This window comes from Myotis lucifugus, unplaced genomic scaffold, assembly GCF_000147115.1.
Source record: "Myotis lucifugus unplaced genomic scaffold, Myoluc2.0 scaffold_1, whole genome shotgun sequence".
Classification (NCBI taxonomy): Eukaryota; Metazoa; Chordata; class Mammalia; order Chiroptera; family Vespertilionidae; genus Myotis; species Myotis lucifugus.
This window is the reverse complement of record NW_005871049.1, coordinates 15,910,894-15,933,833: the sequence shown is the minus strand read 5'-3', so window position 1 is coordinate 15,933,833 and position 22,940 is coordinate 15,910,894. Positions and strand designations below refer to the sequence as shown.

At 44.9% G+C, this 22,940-nt stretch overlaps 1 protein-coding gene across 4 annotated transcripts in view; it reads left to right on the top strand.

The window, feature by feature from the left end:
• Window positions 1-22,940, top strand: part of ZNF827 (zinc finger protein 827) — a 162,056-nt gene that overhangs the window by 33,701 nt on the left and 105,415 nt on the right. For all 4 annotated transcript variants that reach the window (XM_006081747.3, XM_014455597.2, XM_023754853.1 and 1 more), the window contains exons 3-4: window positions 7,493-7,665; window positions 13,907-14,387. In XM_006081747.3, the coding sequence (XP_006081809.2) occupies window positions 7,493-7,665; window positions 13,907-14,387 (654 nt within the window). The remainder of the gene's footprint in view (window positions 1-7,492; window positions 7,666-13,906; window positions 14,388-22,940) is intronic.

Genomic DNA, 22,940 nt, shown 5'->3' with positions numbered 1-22,940 from the left:
AAGGAAGAGGCCATGAGCTCCCCATGGGTTTAAATGCACTGAGTTCATGCCAGCATCTGAATGAGCTTCTCTCAGCAGGATTAAATATGGAGATCTATAAGAAATCTTTTATTTTCTTTTCTTCTTACTGAATTTATTCTATTGCTGAAACACTTAATATTTTAATCAATGAATGTTTAAAATGTTCACATGGAAGGAGGAGAGGAAGGAACTGCTCAGACTGGGGCTCGGCTGTTGATTGTTGCCTGGTTTTCATGCTTCTGTTCACAATCCAAGGCATGGTGAAGCAGCTCCACTGATGGAGTCATTGTATTAAAAAATCATTCTTTTTGTCAAACTCACGTGAGAGGAAAAATCACTGCAGAGGAAACCACTAGGGCTCTGGAAATGGTCATTCAAAAAATGCCCCGTGCATCCATATGGACGCATCCTAAATCTCTGTGCACGTTTCATTGGAAGTGAACACCATCCCTTCCCAGCATCCTAACCGGATTATGGGCTGAGAAGGCGTTGCTAAAACATCTAACTTTGTTGCTTATCTCTATATCGTGGAGAGATGATTTGGTTAGTGTTACTTGGACCGCTGATGTTTTAATCGGGGGAGTGGAAGGGAAAGTGTGTCTTTGCTACCCGCCCCCTCCCCTCCCCTTTAGACACTATACTGCTGGTTTCAGGGCAACCTGGGGGCTGGATTCAGATGTCCACTTGGCTTTACCTAAAAAGCATTTGTGGGGATGTGGTGAGATGTTTCTAAACATTTCATATTCTATTTTTTCCCCCTTTACCTTAGAAAGAAATCTTAGCTTAATGCAAAAGAGATAGGTGGGACTGATTTCTCACAGCAAGAAGAAAATTCTGATTCTGTTGCTTAATAACTTAAATAAACAAAACAAGTCCACAAAAATAAACTATACACCGTCCTGACTTCAAGCAGGGCTCCCATTTTCAAGCTATTTCTCAAAATGTTGCAAAAGGGGCATATCAAGTTAATTCTAGAGTTACAAAGAGGTATGTGCTAGAAAAGCCAGTGTATTGAGTAATTTAGACTCAGGCATTTCTTTGCCCTTCTTCAGGTCAAGGGAAGTCCAAACCATGAAAAAAAATAAGCGTCTTTTAGGTCTGGCCTTATTCCTCTTCTTTGAATGGGATTCGGTTGTTGCCAGGTCATGGTGTATTTAATTCCTTAAAGAATCCACTCCTCAGCAGCCGTTCCCCCTGCAAGACAGACGTGACACTTGAGGAGGAGGTTTCTTTCATGTGCCCTTGGGCCCCGGCACATGCTACACCGCTCCTCTGAAAGGGGACACGATAGAAGGAAGATTATGTCCGTTTGCTCTAAAGATAAATGTCACACATTGACTCCATTCTCTTTGAAGCTGCTGTTCTGTTGCAGCTCAGAAAAAAAAATGGTTTTTATTTTAAGGACAAAGTTTTTGTGGAAGACCAACAAGGTTCTCAGGATGCCAGGCTCCTAGTTAAATAGCAAGGAGACTTTTCAGAGACATGGGTCTCCAAAAACATCTTAATTTTCTGCCTAAAATCTAAACATGCGTAGAAGCAAGCTGGTCTCATACATCTGAAGGCTCAGACTATTTCTTGGGTCAGTAGGCAGGGGGTGTTTGGCTGCTGTTTTCTGTCATATTTACATGATGTTATTAACATTGTTACAAAAGCAGGGAGACCCCTAAGAGTGAGGGAACCTCTTCTGATACTCCTCTCAGGTCCATGGTTTTCTGGCTATAATCTGGGAATGCTTGCACGCAGGAACTTGCCTAGAAAATTCACTTCTATCAAGATTCAGATCTATTTGTCGCTGATCTCAATTATATTTCCCCAGTGACTCAAATGGAGACTGCTTCTAGATGTCTGACTTCTGAGTTTTATCGAATACTTACCAGTTATTAAAATATGCATTGATAATATCAACGTCCATAACAGCAGATAAACACAGTGGTATCCATTGATAACATAGTTTTTGTTCCCCAAAATAGCATTTGAGAGGCATGCCCATGAAATTCTATTAAAAGATATTAAATCCGTGTGTATATTGCTGTTAGGAAGGGGGATGGGTCCTCATACACAGGTGTGCACTAGTGGGTTGGAGGCCCAGAGTGGAGATGGTGATGATGCCTGGATTATGCACACCTGGGATCACCTGCCGTCTTGTCCTCCTTCTATGAGTGTGGTAAGGTTTGTATGCAAAAGCTACCCACTTGCAAAGTACCTTGATTTTCTGCAAATTGTTACAGAGGATCTAACAAGAGAAAGTTTAATTTCAAAACCTACAAAATAATTATTTTTTTTTTAAAAAATACCTTCTTTAAATTAAAGCAAGTCAGTTACTATGACTTTTTTTTCTTTTTAGCCCAATGAAGTTTTGGTGGTGTTGCTTTATGCATCTATAGATAGACAAATAGACAACAGGGTAGAGCACCAAATGGAAGTGAAAAGATTGGCTCTAGTTCTCTCCCTCCCCACCCCCCACTATAGTCACTTCAGTTTCTTCATCTCTAAACCGAGCTGGTTGGGAATTATCGTCAGGACTCCTTCCTGCTGAAAAATTCCTTTGTTTTACTTTCTGTTTATTTTTCATTCCATCAACTAAAAAAAATAAAACAAAAACAATTAAACAAAAATTTTAATTAAATATATTCCTTCTTAAAATTCACGATCAAACCCCCTACCAGATCATCTCTGTCTTGGGCAGATCTGGTCCATTGCAAATAGTTTAAACATATAGTATTGTACTTTATAAATAACTAGTGGCCTGGTGCACAAATTCGTGCACATTGAAAGGGAATTAATTAAAAGAAATATTTTAATATCACTATTTGCCCTTTCTCTCGCAAGGGCAGTCCCGGAGTCCTGTCCCATGGGGCTGGGGCCGCGTGGAACTCCTTTGAGTCCCGCCCACAGCCGGCACTGTGGGACTCCCCTGATGGACCTCCTGGTCCAGTCCCTGCTGGCACCCACGGAACGCAGCATCAAGTCCCCACCCCCCTTGTGCGCCCTGCTGCGCACACAGCCCCGCCCACCCTCACATGCAGCCTCCTGGTGATCGGTCATTACGGCGTGACAGCGTGACGACCATAGGCTTTTTATTATATAGGATGTCACCACACTGTGCATTTTTAATATAAGCTGCTCCAGGTCATTTTGGAAATAGGTTGAGGTGTAAGTACACAAAGATCCAGGCCCCTCTTTATACACCATCCATTCAGGAGGTGTATTGGCATGTGTGAAAGGCATGCACTCTTGGGCTAACCCCACTTACATGGGGCCTTAGTGGCAGCTTCCCGTATCTTTTACTTTCATGTCCAGTGCTCATTTCTCTTTTCCATATTCTTGACCAGCCCTTTCCACTTAATTTTATTACAGCCTGACACACAGTTTCCGAATTGTATGTTGTCCCAGCACTGTTTTGGGTGCTGGAGACACAAAGATGAGGACTTCCAGCCTTGCCCCAGCTAGCTTCCAGCTCCAGCCTCTTCTCTCCTCCTGTCTTCTCCATCTCTCTGGTTTCCTGCCAAGCTGAATTTGGCCCTCAGAATTCTGTCTGGGCTGAGCCAGACCCTACCTGAGCAGCACAATGGACCCTTGCTCTTTTATTTCCTCTGGGCTCCAGTGATAAACTACCATGTCGGGCCAGGCCCTGAGCTATGTATTTATTATGTGATGCCAGTTGTTTAAATTTACATCTGCTCTAATGGTGAGTTTTCTGCTTTGGAGGGCATGACCAGAGTTTATTGTCACTACTATTACTATTACAGCTGCACCCAATAGCTTCCATTTACTGCGTGACGGGCATTTCACACACATTTATTATCTCCTTTATTGCAATAATATTATTGCCCATGTTTTCTTCAAAATAACAAATTAGAGCTATCCATTCCACTGGGCCGATTAGCATCTGATGGGATTTAGTTTTGTTTGCTGTGATAATAATTAGCTAGTGATATATTGGGGGGGGGGGATTGTTTATCAGACAGTTGTAAACGAGGTAAATTCCTGAACATTTCAATCCGATTGCCTCAAGAATGTGTGGCTTATTCTGAGGAAGTGGTCACATTTCCTTAGGCTGTACATTTGGATGAAACAGCTGTCAGCTCCTTGAAAATAGTTTGGCACACGAAGTAGAATACATCCTTACTTCCTCCCTTCTCCAAGTAGTTCCCATCATATGCACATGCAGGACATCCTACTGAACCATGAAATCCTTTTTCTTGAATAAATAAAAATGCAGATCTTATCAGGGGAGATTACTGGCCAACTTTGAAGATGGATCATTGTTTTCTAGTTACTTTTACCATTTGGATGGTTTTCTTCCTTTCTTGCCATGACCAGTTAAAAATTTCAAACAGTTGTAGTAGCATAGCTGTTTGACCACATGACTTGGGGTTAGTTTCTTTTCATTAGGACTGTCTAATTTTTTTTCTCGTCAGTCCAAGGATACCCTAATTTGTACATGATTCATATGTGTTTTGGTATTCATTAAAACTTAGGAAGCATAGCTCCAAAATAAAATAGATTTACATGAAATATTAATATGCAGGGTTTATGTCGTGTACTCTGAGCTGCATTTGAAAAATAGAGTAGGTGATGAGGATGGGGGTTGGGGGTGGTCACGTCAGGCAAGGCAAGGAGTCCGGGGTAACCACCTATGTTCCTTTTGTCACTTCATGCCTTTTTATTGCCTTCCTATGATGTGCCATGAAATCTCAGGCCAGTGGAGGACATCTCAGTTTTTCTCTCCTCTCTCAGAGTCCCCAGACAAGTCTGTAAAATTAGGCAGTTGAGGGTTTATGCAGTGGGAAGTACTTACTGAAGGTGGTTTTGGTGGCAGCCTGTTTGTGTACCTCTTTCTGACTACTTTGATGTCCTCTTATAACCCAAATACACATCATTATTGGTTCCTTCTCCCCTTGTTTATGACAATAATCTCACCTGAAGGCCTGATTCAGTCTTTCCTCTCCAATCTGTTGTTCAACACGTGGTTTTTACCATCAAGATACCACAGTGAAAGAAATGACAGTGAAGGACAGAAAATGAGAGGCCCAATTAAGGGTAGGACTTCGGGTCAGCAGAAGCAGTCAACAGAAACAGACAGCAGGAGAGCCCTGGTGGGTTAATAAAAAGGAGTGTTTATGGGCCTCAAGAAGCGTGCTTTTCCTGGAGTGGAAGAAAACCCTCATTCCTGCCCGTCCCACAGTCAGAAGAGGAAATACTCGTGATGGAACATGTCACAAGTAGAATTTCCAGGCTTGAAGGGTGTATTTTTAGATAGAGGAGTCTTTTTCAAGTTACGTGGTTAAGCTAAGCAAGATGGCCTATGATTAGTGTATTAGTGAAACAGCCTTTTGGAATGACCTAGCTTTATTCCAGAGCCTTTCTGGTTCCATCTATTTTAAGTGGGTCTTTGCAGGTGGGGACTCAGTTGACTAAGTGAAAAATATAAAATTATTTTAAAGCTCACACTTGGGAATATTTCCCTTTAAAAAGATAAAAATAACATGTGCATTAAACAAATTCAAATAGTATAGAGGAATATAAAATGAAAGTGAAAGCTTCCCTCCCTGACCCCCTGTCTCTTAATCCACAGTCTTTCAAAGTTTAACTGTTTAATGGTTTCTTGGGTATGCTTCCGGACAATTTTCATACAAATGAAAGGATGTCCTTTTTTTTGTTTGTTTCATTTATCCAACCCATTCTTTCTACTCACCCTCTTTTTTTGCTCAAGTATTTTGAAGCAAATCATAGACATCATATCCATTTACTTGTAAATATTTCCATATGTATTTCCAACAGATAAGGACTTTAAAAAATAGCCATAGTGACTATAATCACATCTAACAGGATCAATAATTGCTACATGATATTATGGAACACCCAGGCTATAATCAGTATTTCCTCAATTTACCTCAAAAGTGTTATTTTATCATTCTATAACCAGGATCCAAATAAGCTTCACACCTTGCATTTCTTATATGTGTTAAGTGTCTTTTCATCCATAACCCCTGCTCTTTTAAAATGTCACTTCCTTGTTGAAGAGACTGGGTCATTTGTCCTGCAGGCTTTCCCACACTGTGAGTTTGGCTGAGTCCGTCCCCTTTGTGTGTTTAACATGTGGTTGTTTTAATCACCTGTACTTCCAGTGAACTGCTAGTTAGATAGAGGCCTGATTAAATTTTTGTAAGAATATTTCATAGATGGCTTATCAGAAGGCGCACAATGTCTGTTTCCTTTTTAGTGATGTTAAGATTAATCAGTGGTTGTATGTGTTGTCAGCTTGATCCATCCTCTATAAAGTTTCCTGTCAACCTTTCACCTCATGGTTTAAACAGCAATTGATTCCCATTTTCTAGAAAACAAAAATAGAAACACCCTAGACATAGTTTTATGTTTTGCTTTATCCACTAACTCTTTAATATTTTGGGCATGTTTCTATATTAGCTTCTATAGACATATCCCATTTTTAAAATATAGCTTCACAGATCTTATGAGAGTATTACAATTTAGGTAACCTTTTGCAAATATTTCTCATCCTTCATGATTAAGAAAGGAAAGTTTGAGGCCTGAATTCTACCTGTTTTGATGGTCTATATTTCCCAATTGCCAAGGCTGGTGTGGCACTGACCAATATCAATTGATAGACCAGACAGGTAGCAACTCAGTGTCCCAGCAGAGCCCTTCCCTGTGAAGATGTTGGAGGAGATAGTGAGCTTAGCTTTCCTGGGAGGAACCAGTTGGTTTGTTTGTTTTTCTGAAAAATTGAAGCAGGTGTGACTGCCTGGTTGGTAGCTTTTCCCAAAGTGGGCAGTGGGGCCCTGTGGCAGTGCAGAGGAAGGCAGTGCATCTTGTTAGTGGCAGCCAGAGGGGCAGAAATAAGAGGGTAAAACCCCGACCTTAAGACCCCCCGATGGCTAAATTGGCAGCAGCATCTGCGCAGGCCATAACTAAATGAGTCAGCAGTAGGGATCCTAACATCTGTCTCCACGGAGTCGGTGTGTGAGGTTGACGGTGGCCATTAGGTTTCCGCTGTGCCACATACATTCTTCTCTGTCCCGTTTGATTTGTCTTTATTTCTTGCCATTTTCCAAGTTCAGGAATCCGTAGGTGGACTTGAGTCTGGCAGCTTCCTTCAGGAAGCAGTCCCTGAATTGAGGCTACTCTGGGCTGAGCAAGGACAGGCCTAGCGATGTCCCTTTGCAGATGTCTTCCTAAGTGTGGGATGGCCTTCGGAAGTTACACTTTCACAAGGCAGGGCAGTTGGATTTTGAAAAATGGAACCCTGATGGAAGTCATGAGATGAACGTGGGCTTGTACCCAAAGAGAAGCAGCAATAAAACCTCCTGGATAAAGTCTTGAGATTGCCAGGGAAAAAAAAATCGAATCATTTTTAGTGTTCTTTATATAGCAATGCATGTGAATTAGTGCTGGATGCAGTGTGCCTTTTCGTTTGCCTTAATTTTCCTTTCTTTCTCTTTCTTCCAAGCCTCGGAAGAGGAAAGCGGAAAGCCTTTCCAGTGTCCAATATGTGGTTTGGTTATAAAAAGGAAGAGCTACTGGAAGCGGCACATGGTGATTCACACAGGTTTAAAAAGTCATCAGTGCCCGCTCTGCCCATTCCGGTGTGCTCGCAAGGACAATCTCAAATCCCACATGAAGGTAAGCCAGCCGCCGACAGCCCTTCCGATGAGGCAGGCACCACCAAGCATGAGAGGGGCCTTTGGTGGATGACAGTGTTCAAGGTTACAAGGTAGAATGCAATGGGAATGAAGCACCTTGCAAAGAGTCTTCTTGTGAAGGTCTTCATTTCCAGTTTACAACCAGGAACAGAGAGAAGCTTCAATATCCAAATAATATATGTGGTGGAGGGCCATCCCTCTTTGGGGAGCAGCAGCCTAACCTGGCCTTGCATGGTGATGCATTTCTGGGGTGCTTACAGGGGCAGAAAGAGTACAGGAAGGGCTACTGGACCTGTGCCCAAAGAGAGGGTGCTTGGACCTGCTCCCCTTCCAGGCGAGACTGTCCTCTTCTGCTTCCAAACCCAGAGGAACACCCAGAAACACCTTATAGGACAGTGATGGCGAACCTTTTGAGCTCGGCGTGTCAGCATTTTGAAAAACCCTAACTTAACTCTGGTGCTCACATATAGAAATTTTTTGATATTTGCAACCATAGTAAAACAAAGATTTATATTTTTGATATTTATTTTATATATTTAAATGCCATTTAACAAAGAAATATCAACCAAAAAAATGAGTTCGCGTGTCACCTCTGACACGCCTGTCATAGGTTCGCCATCACTGTTATAGGAGGTGGGAGGATACTAACAGACAGCTGGGCTTCAACGCTAGCCCTGTGGAGGGCTCAGGGCCATTCCTGATAAGACTGAGTCCTCCCTGAGGCTGACAGGGTTTAAGGGTCATAATTCCCAAGAACACACTTACCCAACATGCAAGGGTTTTGTTTTCAGTGTCCTATTGAAAACAGTTTGGCTTGCACCTGTAATAGACATTAAGTAGAGTCTACGTGTCACTCAAGTGAGATGGGGGAAAACTTAGTCATCTAAAACTTAGCAAACTTCATTAATACTAAGGGTTTTGTCTGAAATTCAAGGAAGTAACTCATGAGATCAAAAGAGCATGTGCTTTTGAATTTGATAGACCCATATTTAAATCTTATTGTGCAATTTACTAGTTAAGTGGCCTTGAACAAATGAGCCCTTAGACTTAATTTTCTCATCTGTTAAATGGGAACAAGAATGTTAAGAAGAGCTGTTATTAGTATTTAAGGAGATAATATTAGTAAAGTATCTGACACAGAAATGTTCTTTAATAGTTATGTAATTTCAACAACTATCATCTAACACCTTAATAATAACAAGTCATTTTTATTGATATTTTCAATATGGTTTGGCTGTTGACGTTTATAAAGTTCTTACTTTCCTGCCATAAGAAGTATAGTGTACGTACATAATTAAGAATTTGCTTTATTTTAAATCTTGTCAGTAATCACTGTTAAGTGTGTAGCTCTGAAAAAGTATGATCAGATGGAACCTCTATTGATGTTAGGCAATAGCTTAGAAGATTTTAAAAAATTAAATCCATGGTGCAATTTGTTTTCTATCATTTGCCTTTTTTTCTCCTGGGAGTAGCATGCCCTTCATCTTCAGAATCCATTTAACCAGGCGTTCTGGTTGGTTGAATTTTAGTGAGCCTGCTTAGTTTTTACTTTAACCCTCCTCATCCTCCATCACCTCTTCCCAAAGTAAAATCTCATATTTTACACCTGCAAAGTGGATTTCGTTAGCGGGATGAGACTTCAAAAGAAACGTCTTTAAAACTAAAATTTGTTTTCGTGACTGTGCCCTACGCTTTGTCAGTCTGGCAAATTTAAAGCTTCAGTGAGCAGAAAGCTTGCATCTCGCCTGACACCTTGTAAGCTTGGTTTCAGCTCAGGGTCACTTAAAACAACCTATTTATAAACCCGTGGAAAAAAAGCTGGGTTTTCAAGAGCAGGAACTACTGACCCCGAAACTCCAGAGAGATGAGTTGGGTGCCTTGATGATACAGACAGTCGGCCATGACAGTGTTACCGATGAGAGCGGCGAGGGCTTTGCGGGTCGTGGGGTCTTAGAAGGCTTTCAGAACAAATCAATAACCAGTACAATAAAGCTGTGTGCGAAATTACCACTTTATTCACACTCATTGTGTCCTAACCTGTTGAGCTCCGACTGAGCTTTTGATAAGGGAAGTGTGAGAAGGGCTCATACAAGTTTAATTTTATCAAACGGTGTACTGTTTCTTTTCTCTGCTCTACACCTCACTCATGGGCCTCTCTCTCTTTTTTTTAATTCTTCAATCAATTCATGGTTTTATTTTCATTGGACGTACTTAAATTCGGCTACATTTTGAAAATAGAGTCCACAGGGAAACACGATGGCTATGGTTTTAGGAGCAGATAGTCTCAGCTGCCTTGACCAGAGATCGCAAAGATGGATAGATTTTCTAAAACAATTTCTGCCGAAGAAGTGGGGGCAGCATAGCCTATAGATTAAGATCTCAAACTGTGTGGTCATAAGAACCTCAGTTAGAATCTCAGTTCCACGACTATTGTTAGCTGTGCGACCCTGGGCAAATCATTTAACCTCTCAAGGTTCAATTTCTGGTCATGGAGATGACAACCATCCGGTCTGTCTCATGGAGTTGTTATAATAGTTAAATGAGATAGTGGACATGAGCCACTTAACACAGAGCCCAGGGTGGAGAAACAATAGGTAAATGTAGCTAATATAGTAATTATTGCCCGAAAGCCATCGGAATATATATTAACATTTACATTTAGAAATAAATTAGCGACATGGACTAAAACATTTCCCTAAAAGGAATTTCATTGCTTTTCTCTTTCTATGATATATCTTTAGTGTTGAGAATGTAGAAAAACAAATAAATGAAAAACATATAATATTGACCCATAATCTCATCACACACAGAAATAACCCTTAGTGTCATTCTAATGTATCTCTTTCTATATTCATTATACGGATTTATTTAAGAAAAAAAATGGGTTTCCACTTAATTTGTTCAACACATGTAGTGTTAGCATGTTCTGGTGCTGGACACTGTATGTTTTTCTAAGCCTGCCTTTCCTCTGTAGTATACCGTGCAAGTGTTTTTATGAGCAGCAGCGGAAGGAGATGTAAATGCCTCCAGCTTCCTCAGGGTTATCTTAGATTGCCATTAAGTCTTTTACAACTTTCCTGGATGACTGAGCATACAGGGATTAAATAGGGAATTCATAAGCTGAAATTGGACAGAAAAAGATGAGGAGGACTGCTAAGATAAAGAACGTGGGTGAAGGAATGGCAAGAGAGTGGACGAGAGTCAGGGCACCGAGTTCTGCTGGTCTCGGGCCTGCCGTCTAAGGAGCTGGGACGCGTGGGTAAGCCCCTTGCCGGTTGGCCAGGTCCCCCAAGGGCGGTGGAGTAGATGTTTCCCAAGGTCTCCCCCTATTCATCCGACTGAGGAGATGGACCTAATGATAGAACAGCACCTTCACGTCCCACCCCTTAGGGTGCGGATGTGCTTTTCGGGCAAAAAGACCAGTCAGTAAGGACGCCGCCATGTGGCCTGGAAAGAATGACATGCTTCAGACAAGTGTGTTCTCTCCTGAGCGGAGTAAGAGGGATTTTGAAGTCCGTGTTAAGCTAAAGAGAATAAAAATGGTAACAGAAAGCGCTTTTTGGTCTGGAGAGGTTGGAGCTAAAACCTCTCCAAGGTCAAATGTGGTCCCCAGCCCCTTTGGGAAGGTGTAGCTCAAATAAAATTGTAAGTGCGAAAGTCAGGTCCACATCCACTGGTTTTCCTTAAACGGTCATTAAATTTTTGCCACAACTAAATGCAGCAAGGCCAGGACCCGGTGCGAAAGCCGTCTGCCTGGTGAAACACTTGCACGCAGACTCTGTTCCAGCCGGGCTCCCCTTCGGCTCCAGAACTGTGCTCACTCTCGGTGCTTTTCCTTCTTCCAGAAGCTGCTTCGGGAGCTTCTGTACTTGGATTTGCTCCTGTCCTCTCCCGGGTCAGTAGATGTAAGGACACTTCTGAAATGGAATTCTCAGGACCCCCCCTCCCCCCACCGAGCTTCCTGCCTGGTGACCTTTACCACCTGGTTGTAGGGCAGGCTGTGGGCAGCACCTGCCAGGGTCTCCTGGGGCGGTGACCTGACCCCAGGTGCCCGCTTCTGTGTGAATTGAGTGGAGAGGTGGCAGGGAAATCTTACGATTCAGTGAGAAAACAAATGAACCCATCAACCCCAGAGTGAAATCCCTTTGTTGAAAAAGAACAGAGAGGGGTGATGATGTTCATTGATGGTGTGACAGTGTGGCGTCCCAACCCAGCGCCCCCACCCCCAGACCTGGTAGGGAAAGGCTTTCGGGAGCAAGGCTTTGCTGCCACTGAATTTAAGTTAATATGGCGATTTCTGTTGAGAAAGTCAGGCTTTGGGGGACCCGGAATCTCTTCTGTTGTTTTTTTCAAAAAGCCACAGTGGGGTGCTGTAGCGACAGGATCTCACCATTAACGTTTAATTTCTTTGCTTTTGTTGGTCACTTAACATTATTTAAAAGTATGTTTTGGCTGGTGAATAATACTTTTGGATCGCATTCAGAATGCATAAACAGCTGTAGTAAAACTTGCTTTCTTGGAAAGGCAGCCTCCGCCGAGGGGCCAGGTGGTGCAGTGGATTAACGAACTGGCTTTTAACCTTCTTGAGACCTGGGTTCAAATCCCACTCAGGTCACCCCTGACGGATGGGGTGTCAGTCTGGTTTTGGCTTTGAATTCCAACCCCTGACTTGTTTGTCCGGAGCACACAACTCCCCAAATCATTTGGCCCAAATCTACACAATTGGCAGTTTTGACGCAGGGAGGGCCAGTCCTGAAATAGCAGGGTGCAGCAGGTCAGCGCTGAGGCATTGGCAGAGATGAAAGGGGGAGTTAACAAGCTTGTGAGCACTGGCCAGCTCGGACGGAGCCTGGCTCGGCCAATGCAATGATTTCCTGGCTTTTTCAAGCTCTAAATTTGGGAGTGACAGAAAGGAAAAAAATCTCCTCAGTTTTTACAGGTGTATATGTGCAAGCAAGACAAACTGGATTTCAAAGTCTGCATTCTTTTTCTTTTTTAAAATATATTTTTACTAGAGGCCCAGTGCACGAAATTCATGCACTGGGGGGGGGGTCCCCTCAGCCCGGCCTGTGCCCTCTCACAGTCTAGGGAGACCCCTCTCTCCTTACCACCCACTGCACTCGCCAGCCATGAGCCCAGCTTCTGGCTGAGTGGCGCTCCCCCTGTGGGAGTGCACTGACCACTAGGGGGCAGCTCCTGTGTTGAGCATCTGCCCCCCTGGTGGTCAGTGTGCATCATAGCAACTGGTCATTCTGCCAGTCAGTTGATTTGCATATTAGTGTTTTATTATATAGGATAGAATTGATTTCAGAGAAGAAGGGAGAGGGAGGGAGAGAGAGAGAAACATCAATGATGAGAGAGAATCATTGATTGGCTGCCACCTGCACACCCCCTCCTGGGGATCAAGCCCACAACCTAGACATGTGCCCTGACCAGGAATCAAACCATGACCTCCTGGTTCATAGGTCTACGCTCAACCACCGAGCCACGCCAGGTGGTCACTCTTTAGCTGCAAACCTCAGGATCTGAGCACAGGGTCACCACAGTGGGAAACACTGGCTTTGTCTTGCTGAAAATCCTTGGTGGGGACCAGGCCCTGGTTCTCCCCTCACCCCACTTGACTTTCTTCACTTGTAATTTTATTCAAGCCACTCAATCCCAGGTCTCAATTTCACTGTCTACGAAATGGGAATACCTTGGAGCCATTATTTCCCACATTCTTAATTACCTAGAAAAGCATTTTCAAAAATTGAAATTATTTTTGCAAAACATCACTAATTCTCTGAGCGACAGTCATTGGGAACACGAAAAGCGTTATTATTAAGAGAGGAATTACCTGACAGGTGACCTCTTTTGACCCCCAGCTAGTAATTAGGTAAGTGTGCATTCTGCTGGGTTTATAATATTTTCTCTGAAGACATCGAGTGAGATCGGATGACTAGACCCTTAAGAGGATTTTACCCCGGACGGCCTCCGCAGGCTGACAGCACCTCCGTCGTGAGCCTGGCTCTATTAGCGAACTCTTCCCCTACATGGATCCACTTTATGTTTCGGGGCGACCTCCTCACCCGGAGCGCAGTCATGAGATGCTCCCCTCTGGTTATTTATTCTCCGGGGCCAGCCCTTTGTCGGGGTGGAGACTAGTTGATGATGAGTGTGCACCCCCAGGCAGTTCCCATAAGCACGCGGTGGACAGCTCACTGTTCTTGCTTCTCCGCCAGGTTCATCAGCACCAGGACCGGGGAGAAACCTTTCAGTGCCAGCTGTGCCCTTTCACTTCCTCGCGCCACTTCAGCCTGAAGCTCCACATGCGCTGCCACCAGCACTTCCTGAGGACAGAAGCCAAGGTGAAGGAGGAGATCCCAGACCCAGATGTCAAGGGATCGCCCCACCTCAGTGACAGTGCCTGCCTGGGGCAGCACAGGGAAGCAGGAGGGACAGAGCTAGTGGGGACCATGATGCCGGCCAGCACTCCAGAGAGGACTAGCCAGGGTGGGGCTGGCGTCTCGCCTTTGCTGGTGAAGGAGGAGCCCAAGGAAGATAACGGCCTGCCAGCCTCCTTTCCCCTGAATGCTGCCGACAGGCCGGCCAACCACACAAAGCTGAAAGACCCCTCCGAGTATGTGGCCAACAGTGCGTCAGCATTGTTCAGCCAGGACATCTCTGTTAAGATGGCGTCTGATTTTCTCATGAAGCTGTCAGGTACTTGAATAGGGTTGTATTCATTCCCTCTCTCTCTCTCTCTCTCTCCCTCTCTCTCTCTCCTTCTCTACCAGTGCTCTCATCTGTCAAATCAACTGGTAGGACTAGGTGACTTTGAGGTCCCTTTAAATTCTAATGGTCAGCACCTTCATACATGTTCTTGCCTTTTTCCCAGTCCTTTGGGTGTAGGCATTGCTGTGGTTTGGGGTCTGGAAGCAGCAGAGATGGCCGATGTCCTTCTGGTTTTACTCCTTTACGGGCTCTTGTTGTGGGGGAAGGGGCAATGGTGAGCCCGGTTGATGGCAGTTCTTCCTGTGACCTTGGCCTCTATGTAACCTGTCTCTGCATTGGGTTCTTTACCGTGCTTGTGTGGAACGTCTCATTTTGCATTATTCAAGTTTTTTGTTTGTTTTTAATTTAAACGATTTTTTAAGGACATATGTACAGAGACTATTAGGACGTAGAGACTTTGAAAATTTGATTAAATGATAAAGATTATCGTAAAATGTTTTTCCAGCGGGAAACATTTTATTATGGTAAAACATACCCAACATGAAATTGACCCTTTTTAAGTACAGTTCTTTGGCATGAAGTACATTCACATGTTATATAACCATCATCACCATCCATCTCCAGGCAATTTCGTCTTCCCATTAAACAAGAACTCCCCATTCCTCACGCCCCCAACTCCTGATAACCACTCTTCCACCTTCTGTCTCTGTCAATTCGACTACTCTGGGTACCTCAAATAAGTGGAATATAATTTTTTAAACATTATTTTCCAACTGCCCCAATGCCATTTGAAAAGAATATGGAGAAGTTGTAAAAAAATTATCCTTATTGATTAATACTACTTTGACAGTCAAATTATATGTGATGTTTCTTTTACTTTTTTGTTGTTTTTGTTTTCAGTTTCTTTAAGTTGTGTAGTAGAACAGGGTGCAACGTTGAGGAAGGCTATTTTTCCTGACTCCCTTTTGGAATGAGAAAACGTGTCCTGGGATTGCACTGCTACTCATTCCATTTTTTTAAAGTATGATTTTAAATTTTAAAGGCGACGTGGAGGGTGGGGAAAGGTCGGCTGAGCATTGGTTCTGTCTTGCAGTCCCCAGGATGATTTCCAAATGCCATTTCAGCTCTTTGGAGATTGACAATAGCCTTTTAAATGGAGAATAATTGGTCACCGTCTTCCTTTAAATGGACTGTGAGTCGCGTTTCACTAAATGTCATTGCCAGGTGCATTAGAGGTTCAGCGTCACTCTGAAGACCCCGTGCTCAGGGACACCGCAGTCAGGTCTTTTGGATTGTCCCCGTCACCCCAGATCTCTGCCCCTCAGGAGCGCGTGACACTAGTTGGAAGAAATGAGAAAAGGTAGGGGATGGAAATGAGGCGTCACAGAAATGAGCTGCGGAGGAAAAGAGAGCAGAGAGTGTTCCGTGGGACACCCAGACCTGCGTGCATGTGAGGGGAGGGAGGCAGTCCTATGCTGGGCACGATCAAGTCCCAGGGATTACAGTGCGTCTGACTGCGGCACAGACTGACAGGGGGCTCTCTACTCTCCCCTTCTCTTCCAGCTCATCTAGGGGAAACTGAGCTTTTAGGGACTTTGGGTTTTATATTGAAACATTTTTGAAAACAGGGCTGGGGGGTGGGGGGGCAGGGGCAGAGGGGAGTGCAGCTTCCAGTGTCCCTTTTGCTGCTGACACTTTAGTTTTCCCCTCTGGAGCATCTTTGGTCCTTCCTTGATGGTCTCTCCCGCCGACAGGACAGCACAAGGGGCTCCTTTTCTGGGTTCTTCTAGTGCAAAAAATGGAATGCAAATGGCATCTTCACTTAGCCTAGCTTAGATAGGGGGGCGGACATCTCCTTACTAACGGGAAAACTGGGGGTGAGTAACTCTCAGGAAGGGGTTATTCCCTTTACTCCACCACCCCGGGACGTTTTCAAAGCTGCAGGAAGGGATGAAAGGAGGATCGGGTAAAATACCTGGTGTAGATAGATAGACCACTCCTGCGTGGCTCGGCCCTGGGTGCCCCACATCCGGCTGTCACTAGCTCCAGCCCCGTCTCAGGGAGCGGAACGTAAGGCCTGGGGCTGCTGGGAACCAGTATTGCAAACAGGAGCCTCCGTGGCGGAGAAGCCAGTTGGTAGGCTGGGGTAAAAGCGTGCACCACAGCCGCACGTTGTGATCTGTTTTCTCAGCTAGCTATTGACGGGGACTTGTTTACGGTTTGGCAGTCGAAGTATTTGCCGACCGATCAATCGGCAGGAGAAAACAGATAACAAATGCACACTGTTTATGCAAAAGGCCCATGCAGCGATTTTATGGTGGCTTACTGAAGGTCCTGAAACCTGACTTGTGTGCACTGTTACCTAGCAACCTGTTACAAAGTCACCGGGGAGTGAGATGCATCGGTAATTTTTTGTGTGTGTGCATATTCGGATGTGAATGTAAACTTGGTGACTGTGGCAATGCAGCCCCCGGGAGGAGAAGATGTGTTAAAAGGAGGAGGATACATTTTCTGGAGGGATTTTGTGTGTGTGTGTGTGTGTGTGTGTGTGTGTGTTTTAATTCCACCAACTCTTCGGTGGGTCGAGCCCTATCATTGATAGCTGCCGCCGCCCTGGTGCTGTGCCTGGCTGTGTCCGTGGCTCTGATCCTGGGACCGAAAGGCCCAACCCCAGAGAACTGAGGCTGAGTTTCTAGCTCTTTCCCTCATCAAATGTAGTGCAGCCGTGGTGAACATCGGGCCTTGTCCCTCGGCGTCATAAGGGCTCCATTGTTCTGGTGACGAATTTTAGCTGGGCTCTGCGCGTGCACCTGCTGGGACCGGAGGGTGCAGCTGTTTGTGGGCATGGAGTTTGCGAGTCCCGGTGCCAGCCACATCACTGTCTGCAGAAATGGAGCACAGTGACAAATTCAAGCGTGGACACACCTACTTGTTTCCAAAAGAGAGAGGGAAAACACTCGATTCTTTCTTGCCTGGTTATTAAGGGGAGTCTTTCTTGCTCCTTCCACTAAAGCTGAGCATAAAGATGACTTAAGGGAACCCAGTGGGATTAAAGAACAAGGGTGGAATGCTCTTTTAAACGGACTCTAAATCCTCCTCCCACCCCTGCCCTGATTTTGACGTTTCCCAGCGTATGTGATTGTGAAATCAAATCCCTTCTCCGGATCATCAACTAACTCTTCTTCTGCCCGAGCCCACACTTAACATTCCTCGGTCCTGCAAGATTAATGTTGCTCCCTGGGACCGAAGCTGTCCAGGCTCAGCACCATAATTGATTCAGGGAAGAGAACGGGGCAGCCCCTGCCCCTGGCTTTCTGGGCTAAGAGAAAAAATAATTTTGTAAGCTTCGCACAGGGTTTGGCCTGGAAGGCAGGTCTTGGATGCTGCAGCTCTGGGTGTTTGCATAGATCTTTCTTGGGAGCCTGAAGGCACATGCAGGCCGCTGCCTGCTGGGGTGGGGAGCCAGGGCTCGCATGACCTGGGTGTGCAGGGGAGAGGTGCTCACCTGACCTCAGAGCAGGTTCCTGCTCTTCTGGGCCTTCTCCCCATGATCCAGCTTCCAGCAGCAGTTCTAGCTCTGGAGTTTTTATATTGTTGTTGTTGTTGCTTTTAAATATATTTTTATTGATTTCAGAAAGGAAGGGCGAGGGAGAGAGAGATAGAAACATCAGTGATGAGAGAGAATCATTGATCGGCTGCCTCCTGCATGCCCCCTACTGAGGATGGAGCCCGCAACCCGGGCAGGTGCCCTTGACCGGAATCGGACCCTTCAGTCCGCAGGCCAAAGCTCTATCCACTGAGCCAAACCAGCTAGGGCTATGTAGTTGTTTTTTAATGCCAGGGCCTAGCCCCACTCCCAGAAATTATGATTTAATTGGTCTAGAATAGGGGCTAATCATTGGTATTCTCTTTAAAATCCTCCAATGATTCTAACATGTGACCAAGACTGAGGACCACTGATGTGGAATAGAAACCTGATACCTGGTGCAGTTTTTTTCCATGCAGCTCTCTTCCTTCCTCTGTATCCCAGACCCTGAAAGGGGCATGGTGTGCTCTGGGTCTGAGGCATTCACCGTAGGTCAAGGTTGACGTGCATGAGAGGCCTGGGTGAGTCATGGTCATGAAACCCCGTGTTTCTCCTCGTGGGGCCCCGTGCCAGAATTAGAAGAAGCATCTTAATGTTCTCTAGTTAGAACTAGAAAGTCTCAGGACTCCTGGAACATCGAGGGCCTGGGAGTGTCGTTACTTGAAGCCTGAGTAACAGTTGCCTGCTCTGGCCTTACATCATGTCTCTCTCTGAAAACTACACTCTTCAAGATACATAATTGAATTCTCGCTCTCCAAATTATAACCGAGGAGCTGACAGAAACTTGGCACCTCCGTTGTTGGCTGGGAATAGCGTTTTGTCTCTGGCTTTCGAAAATAAAAGATACAAGTCATTTCAACTATTTTTAATTTGGAAGCGGGCAAAAATCATTTTTTTTTTACACAGCCTCCCACATTCTATTAATTTCATAGAATTAAGGCCGAAGTAATTTTAACCAGGACTTACATATAGGCACAAGCTGAATTTTTAATTTATTAGGAGCACAGCCATAAAAAGCAAAGGTTTTCTTGTATAAATGAGTGGGAACTGGTGAACGTATTTGCGTCCCATAGGCCTTTGTTCTGCTGCTTCCATCAATTTTGTACAGTTTTATGCTCCTATAGTGACAGTATGGTTTGTCTATGAATGGCCGCTCCCCTATGCTGTGACACATTGGTTTGTGTTGCTGGAGGAGGCATGGGAGATGCCCAGTAAACCTGGTGGCTCTGATTGGCTTTCTGTGAAACATCTGAACAAAGGAGCCTTCTTTCAAGTAAATGCCATCCTTGGGCCATTCGCGCCCTAAGACTTTGGTGCCAGTGGCTCTCCCACACCCACGCCTAGGTACCTTCCCCAGTGGGTTTATCTTGGACAACCTTCCTTTGCGTCTTCAGTTTGGCCCTTCTTTTTAACCCTGCCTCGCTTTTCTCATGCTGGGCGCTCGCTGACCATGTGCCTAAAATTCCCGGTGTCACAAGCTGCGTTTAGGGGCCGTCTACACGCAGGCAGCCTGAAACCCTGGATTTTATTGCTGAACCTGGTGGTGAGTCCTGTGAGAGGGAGAGTGTTTTCCAGTGACTTGCTGCTCCGTGACACCAGGGCTGATCTGGGTCACGGAAAGGAGCAGCTAGCATGACAAGAAAGCTTGGATGGGTCCCCAACCACAGATGGGGACTTTGTGACATTTACTCATTGTTTCTTTTTTCCCCTTAACAATCATTTATACAGTGTTTACTTTATTCCGTAACACATTTGAATTTCATAGCAACCCTGTAGCAAGACAGTATTCCCATTTTACAGATGAAAACTAAGAAACAGAGGTTAAGAGACTTTCCCAGGTTTACACAGCTCACATGTGGTGGAGCTGGAATTCCAATTCAGGGGGCCTGGCTTCAGCGTTCCCTCCCTCAGGCTGCCTACACCTCAAATCAGTAAGGAAGCAGCGACACCGGAACCTGGCTCTGCCCTCTGTCCCTGGTTGTAGAGTTAGCCGGGGTCCCCAGCGTGCGTGCTGTGTGCTTGATGTCATTGGAAGTGGCATTAATACTTTTAGGCATTATTTAATTATTTCATGCAAATAGATTAGTAGCAATAAGGCCAGTTTATATTTCTGTAGAGCTTTCTAGTGTATTTCCAAATACATTGTCTAGTAACAAGCATGTATATGAGGAAACTAGGACTTGGTGTACATCCTGTAAATGGGTCAAGACTGGAATCTGGAATCCAGATCTTTCCTCACCGTGCTGGACAGAGCACTCCTTCTAGAACTGCCCACAGAATATTTTTTTACCTTGATAGACTCCTGGGAAAACTTATCCAAGTCTACGTTTCTGCAAAACGGAATCCAGTTCATTTTTTCCTTTCTTGAGAAGTACACTTTCTTCTACTTACTGCTGTTGTTACTAATCTACTATTATTATAAGCATTATTACTAATCAATTGTGTTTACAGTGAGCCAGGCACTGTGCCCACAGCCTCTTGTAGTTTCTCATTTAATCCTCCCAACAGCCCTGTGGGGTCAATGATGTTAAACCTATTTTGTAGATGAGGAAGCTGAGGCTTAAAGACTTCAGCTCCACGGGACAGAACAAAGATCCTAATGCAAGACCTTGGCAAATGACCACTGTATTCGCTATTACCTTTTTTTTTTTTTTCTCAGTTGAGCAAACTGTCTTTTGACCTCCGTCTGCTTCACTGTTTATTTTCCTTGGCTTCAAACCATGGCATCATTTCTACATGCTAATTCAGTCGCTAATCTGAGTAAACTTTTTTGTGTCTTCAAAATAGATCTACAATCCATCGCTACAGGTGCAACCTGTCCTGGCTGTCACCTCAAACCTAGACAGCTTGCCACTCCAGCTCCCTCCCTGACTGATGCCTTCTCCACCTCAGCTGCCCCCCACCTCCAGGCCCTCCAAGGCATTCTGGAGGACCCTTCTTCTAATGCTTCTTGCATCAGGTTATGCCCCCACCTGCTCCTGTCTACTGAGTAACCCTATCCCCACTTCTCTAGAAAAATGTTTACAGTCCGCACCAGCTCTTAGGCCCAGCCTCTCGTTTCCATTTCTCTGCCTTTACCTTTGTTGCTCGGGGGTCTGGTCATTTGAACTGTGGAGTCCCCTGTGTCTTCCTCCTGTTAGATACAATGGGAAGCGGGAATTTTTATAAAAATAAGTAATAATGTGATTAAAGCTAAAATAACTGTTTTAATCCACTTCTGACCCACAGTGGTTCTTTCTGTATCTTTGTAGAGCAGTTCTAGCAACCTCAGGCTCCATCCCTGTGATATTCTCCCCCTACCGCCTGGCCCTTGCAGATGCTGGTCATCCTTCCAAGAATAGCTCCCATTTCTTGAGTAAAACTGTTTCCTATTATTCGGGTCTTTAGTGCTCCCCCTACCCCCATTGTGAATACCAGTGATACTTAGAGTCTTTATCACCCTGGTTGGTGCTTGTATTATGACTAGTTATTTCTATTGCTGTATATTAGTCTTGCTTTTCAACTATTTCAAGTTGGAGGGTTGGGAGGTGGGGAGGGGGATGTTTCTTTTGTAACATCTTTATCTCTTATCATCCACAGAGCATTCCATGATGGGTTATAAGAAAAATATTCCATTACTCATATTCTGGAAGTCAGGTTTTCAGAGGTTGTGATATTACTTCACTTGAAAAAGATTTGCAGATTCAGTCACCTCCATATGCTGTAAGAAAGGAGATGGAGTAGAGTGTGGTCTATGGAAAGTAAGCAGGCCATGTCAAGGGAGCCCCAAAGGGTCTGAGTACCTTGCTGTCCTCATGTCTTATGTTCCTGGACCTCAGCTTGTAGCGCCAGGTCTAGGAACTAGAGTCCATCACACTGTTAGTTAAGGAACAAACTTTTCCAGAGTTTATCAGCTCAAAACAATAACCATTTTCTTCCTTTATGATTTTATGGATTGGCAATCTGGGCATGGCTCAACGGGGAGTTGCTCCTGGTCCCCCCGGGCTGACTTCCCCATCTGCAGTCCATGGCCAGCGTGGCTGGGGGCTGGCTGGTCTAGGGTGGCCTCAGCTGGGATGGCTGCTCTCTGCTCCCAGGGTCCCTTGTCCTTCAGTGGGCTGGCCCAGGCTCACTCACACGCAGCTGGGCCTGGTTCCAAGGAGCGGGCCAAAGTGCACAAGACTTCTGGAGGCTCGGCTCAGAACTGGCCCAAGGTCACTTCCATCACCTTCTGTTGACCCAAGCAAGTCCCAAGCCCAGCCCAGATTCACAGAGTGGAAACACGGACTCCGCCTCTTCACGGAGGAGCTGCAGAGTCTCATTGCAAAGGGAGGGCTGTCAGGGAGGGAAATCATCACGGACACTTCACGGTCCACCTCAGCCCAGAGCTCTGCAGGTTCTCTGGGTGTTCATAGTAACGAACCTCGCTTAAAAAACGGATGCACAAGCCAGAATGTTGGCATAATAATCGAAAATGACAAGTGTAGCAATCAAGAGGAGATGTCATTTGGGGCAGATGGTCACCGACTTCCCTGAAAAGTGTTGGAAATATATTACCCGATCTTTAGGCTTCCTTTTCTCTCATCTCCAATCATTTCTCGCTGTTCATACATTTCATTCTTTGGGTTGGTTAGTATGAATTTAACGCACAGCTTTCCTTCACATTCACTCCCGGCTTGATGGGTTTTCCAGGACAGTCCTTCCTGCTTTTGACAAGGGAGTATCCTGTCTGTTAAGTGGATTACTGCAAATAGCTACTTTTGCTCACTGTGTGTTGGGTTTAGTAGTTAAGTACAGAGAGAAAAACCTTGTTTATTTATTTATGCTAACGTTCTTGAGGCACCGCTCATTGTCACTCTCCTTGACCCCGCTCCAGGGGCTGTTTTGTTTCCTTTGTCACCGTGTCTGTAACTGCAGTGGCCCTTGTTGATGACCTGAGCAGTCTTGGTTTGAGACATAGATCCTGAAGTGTGGCC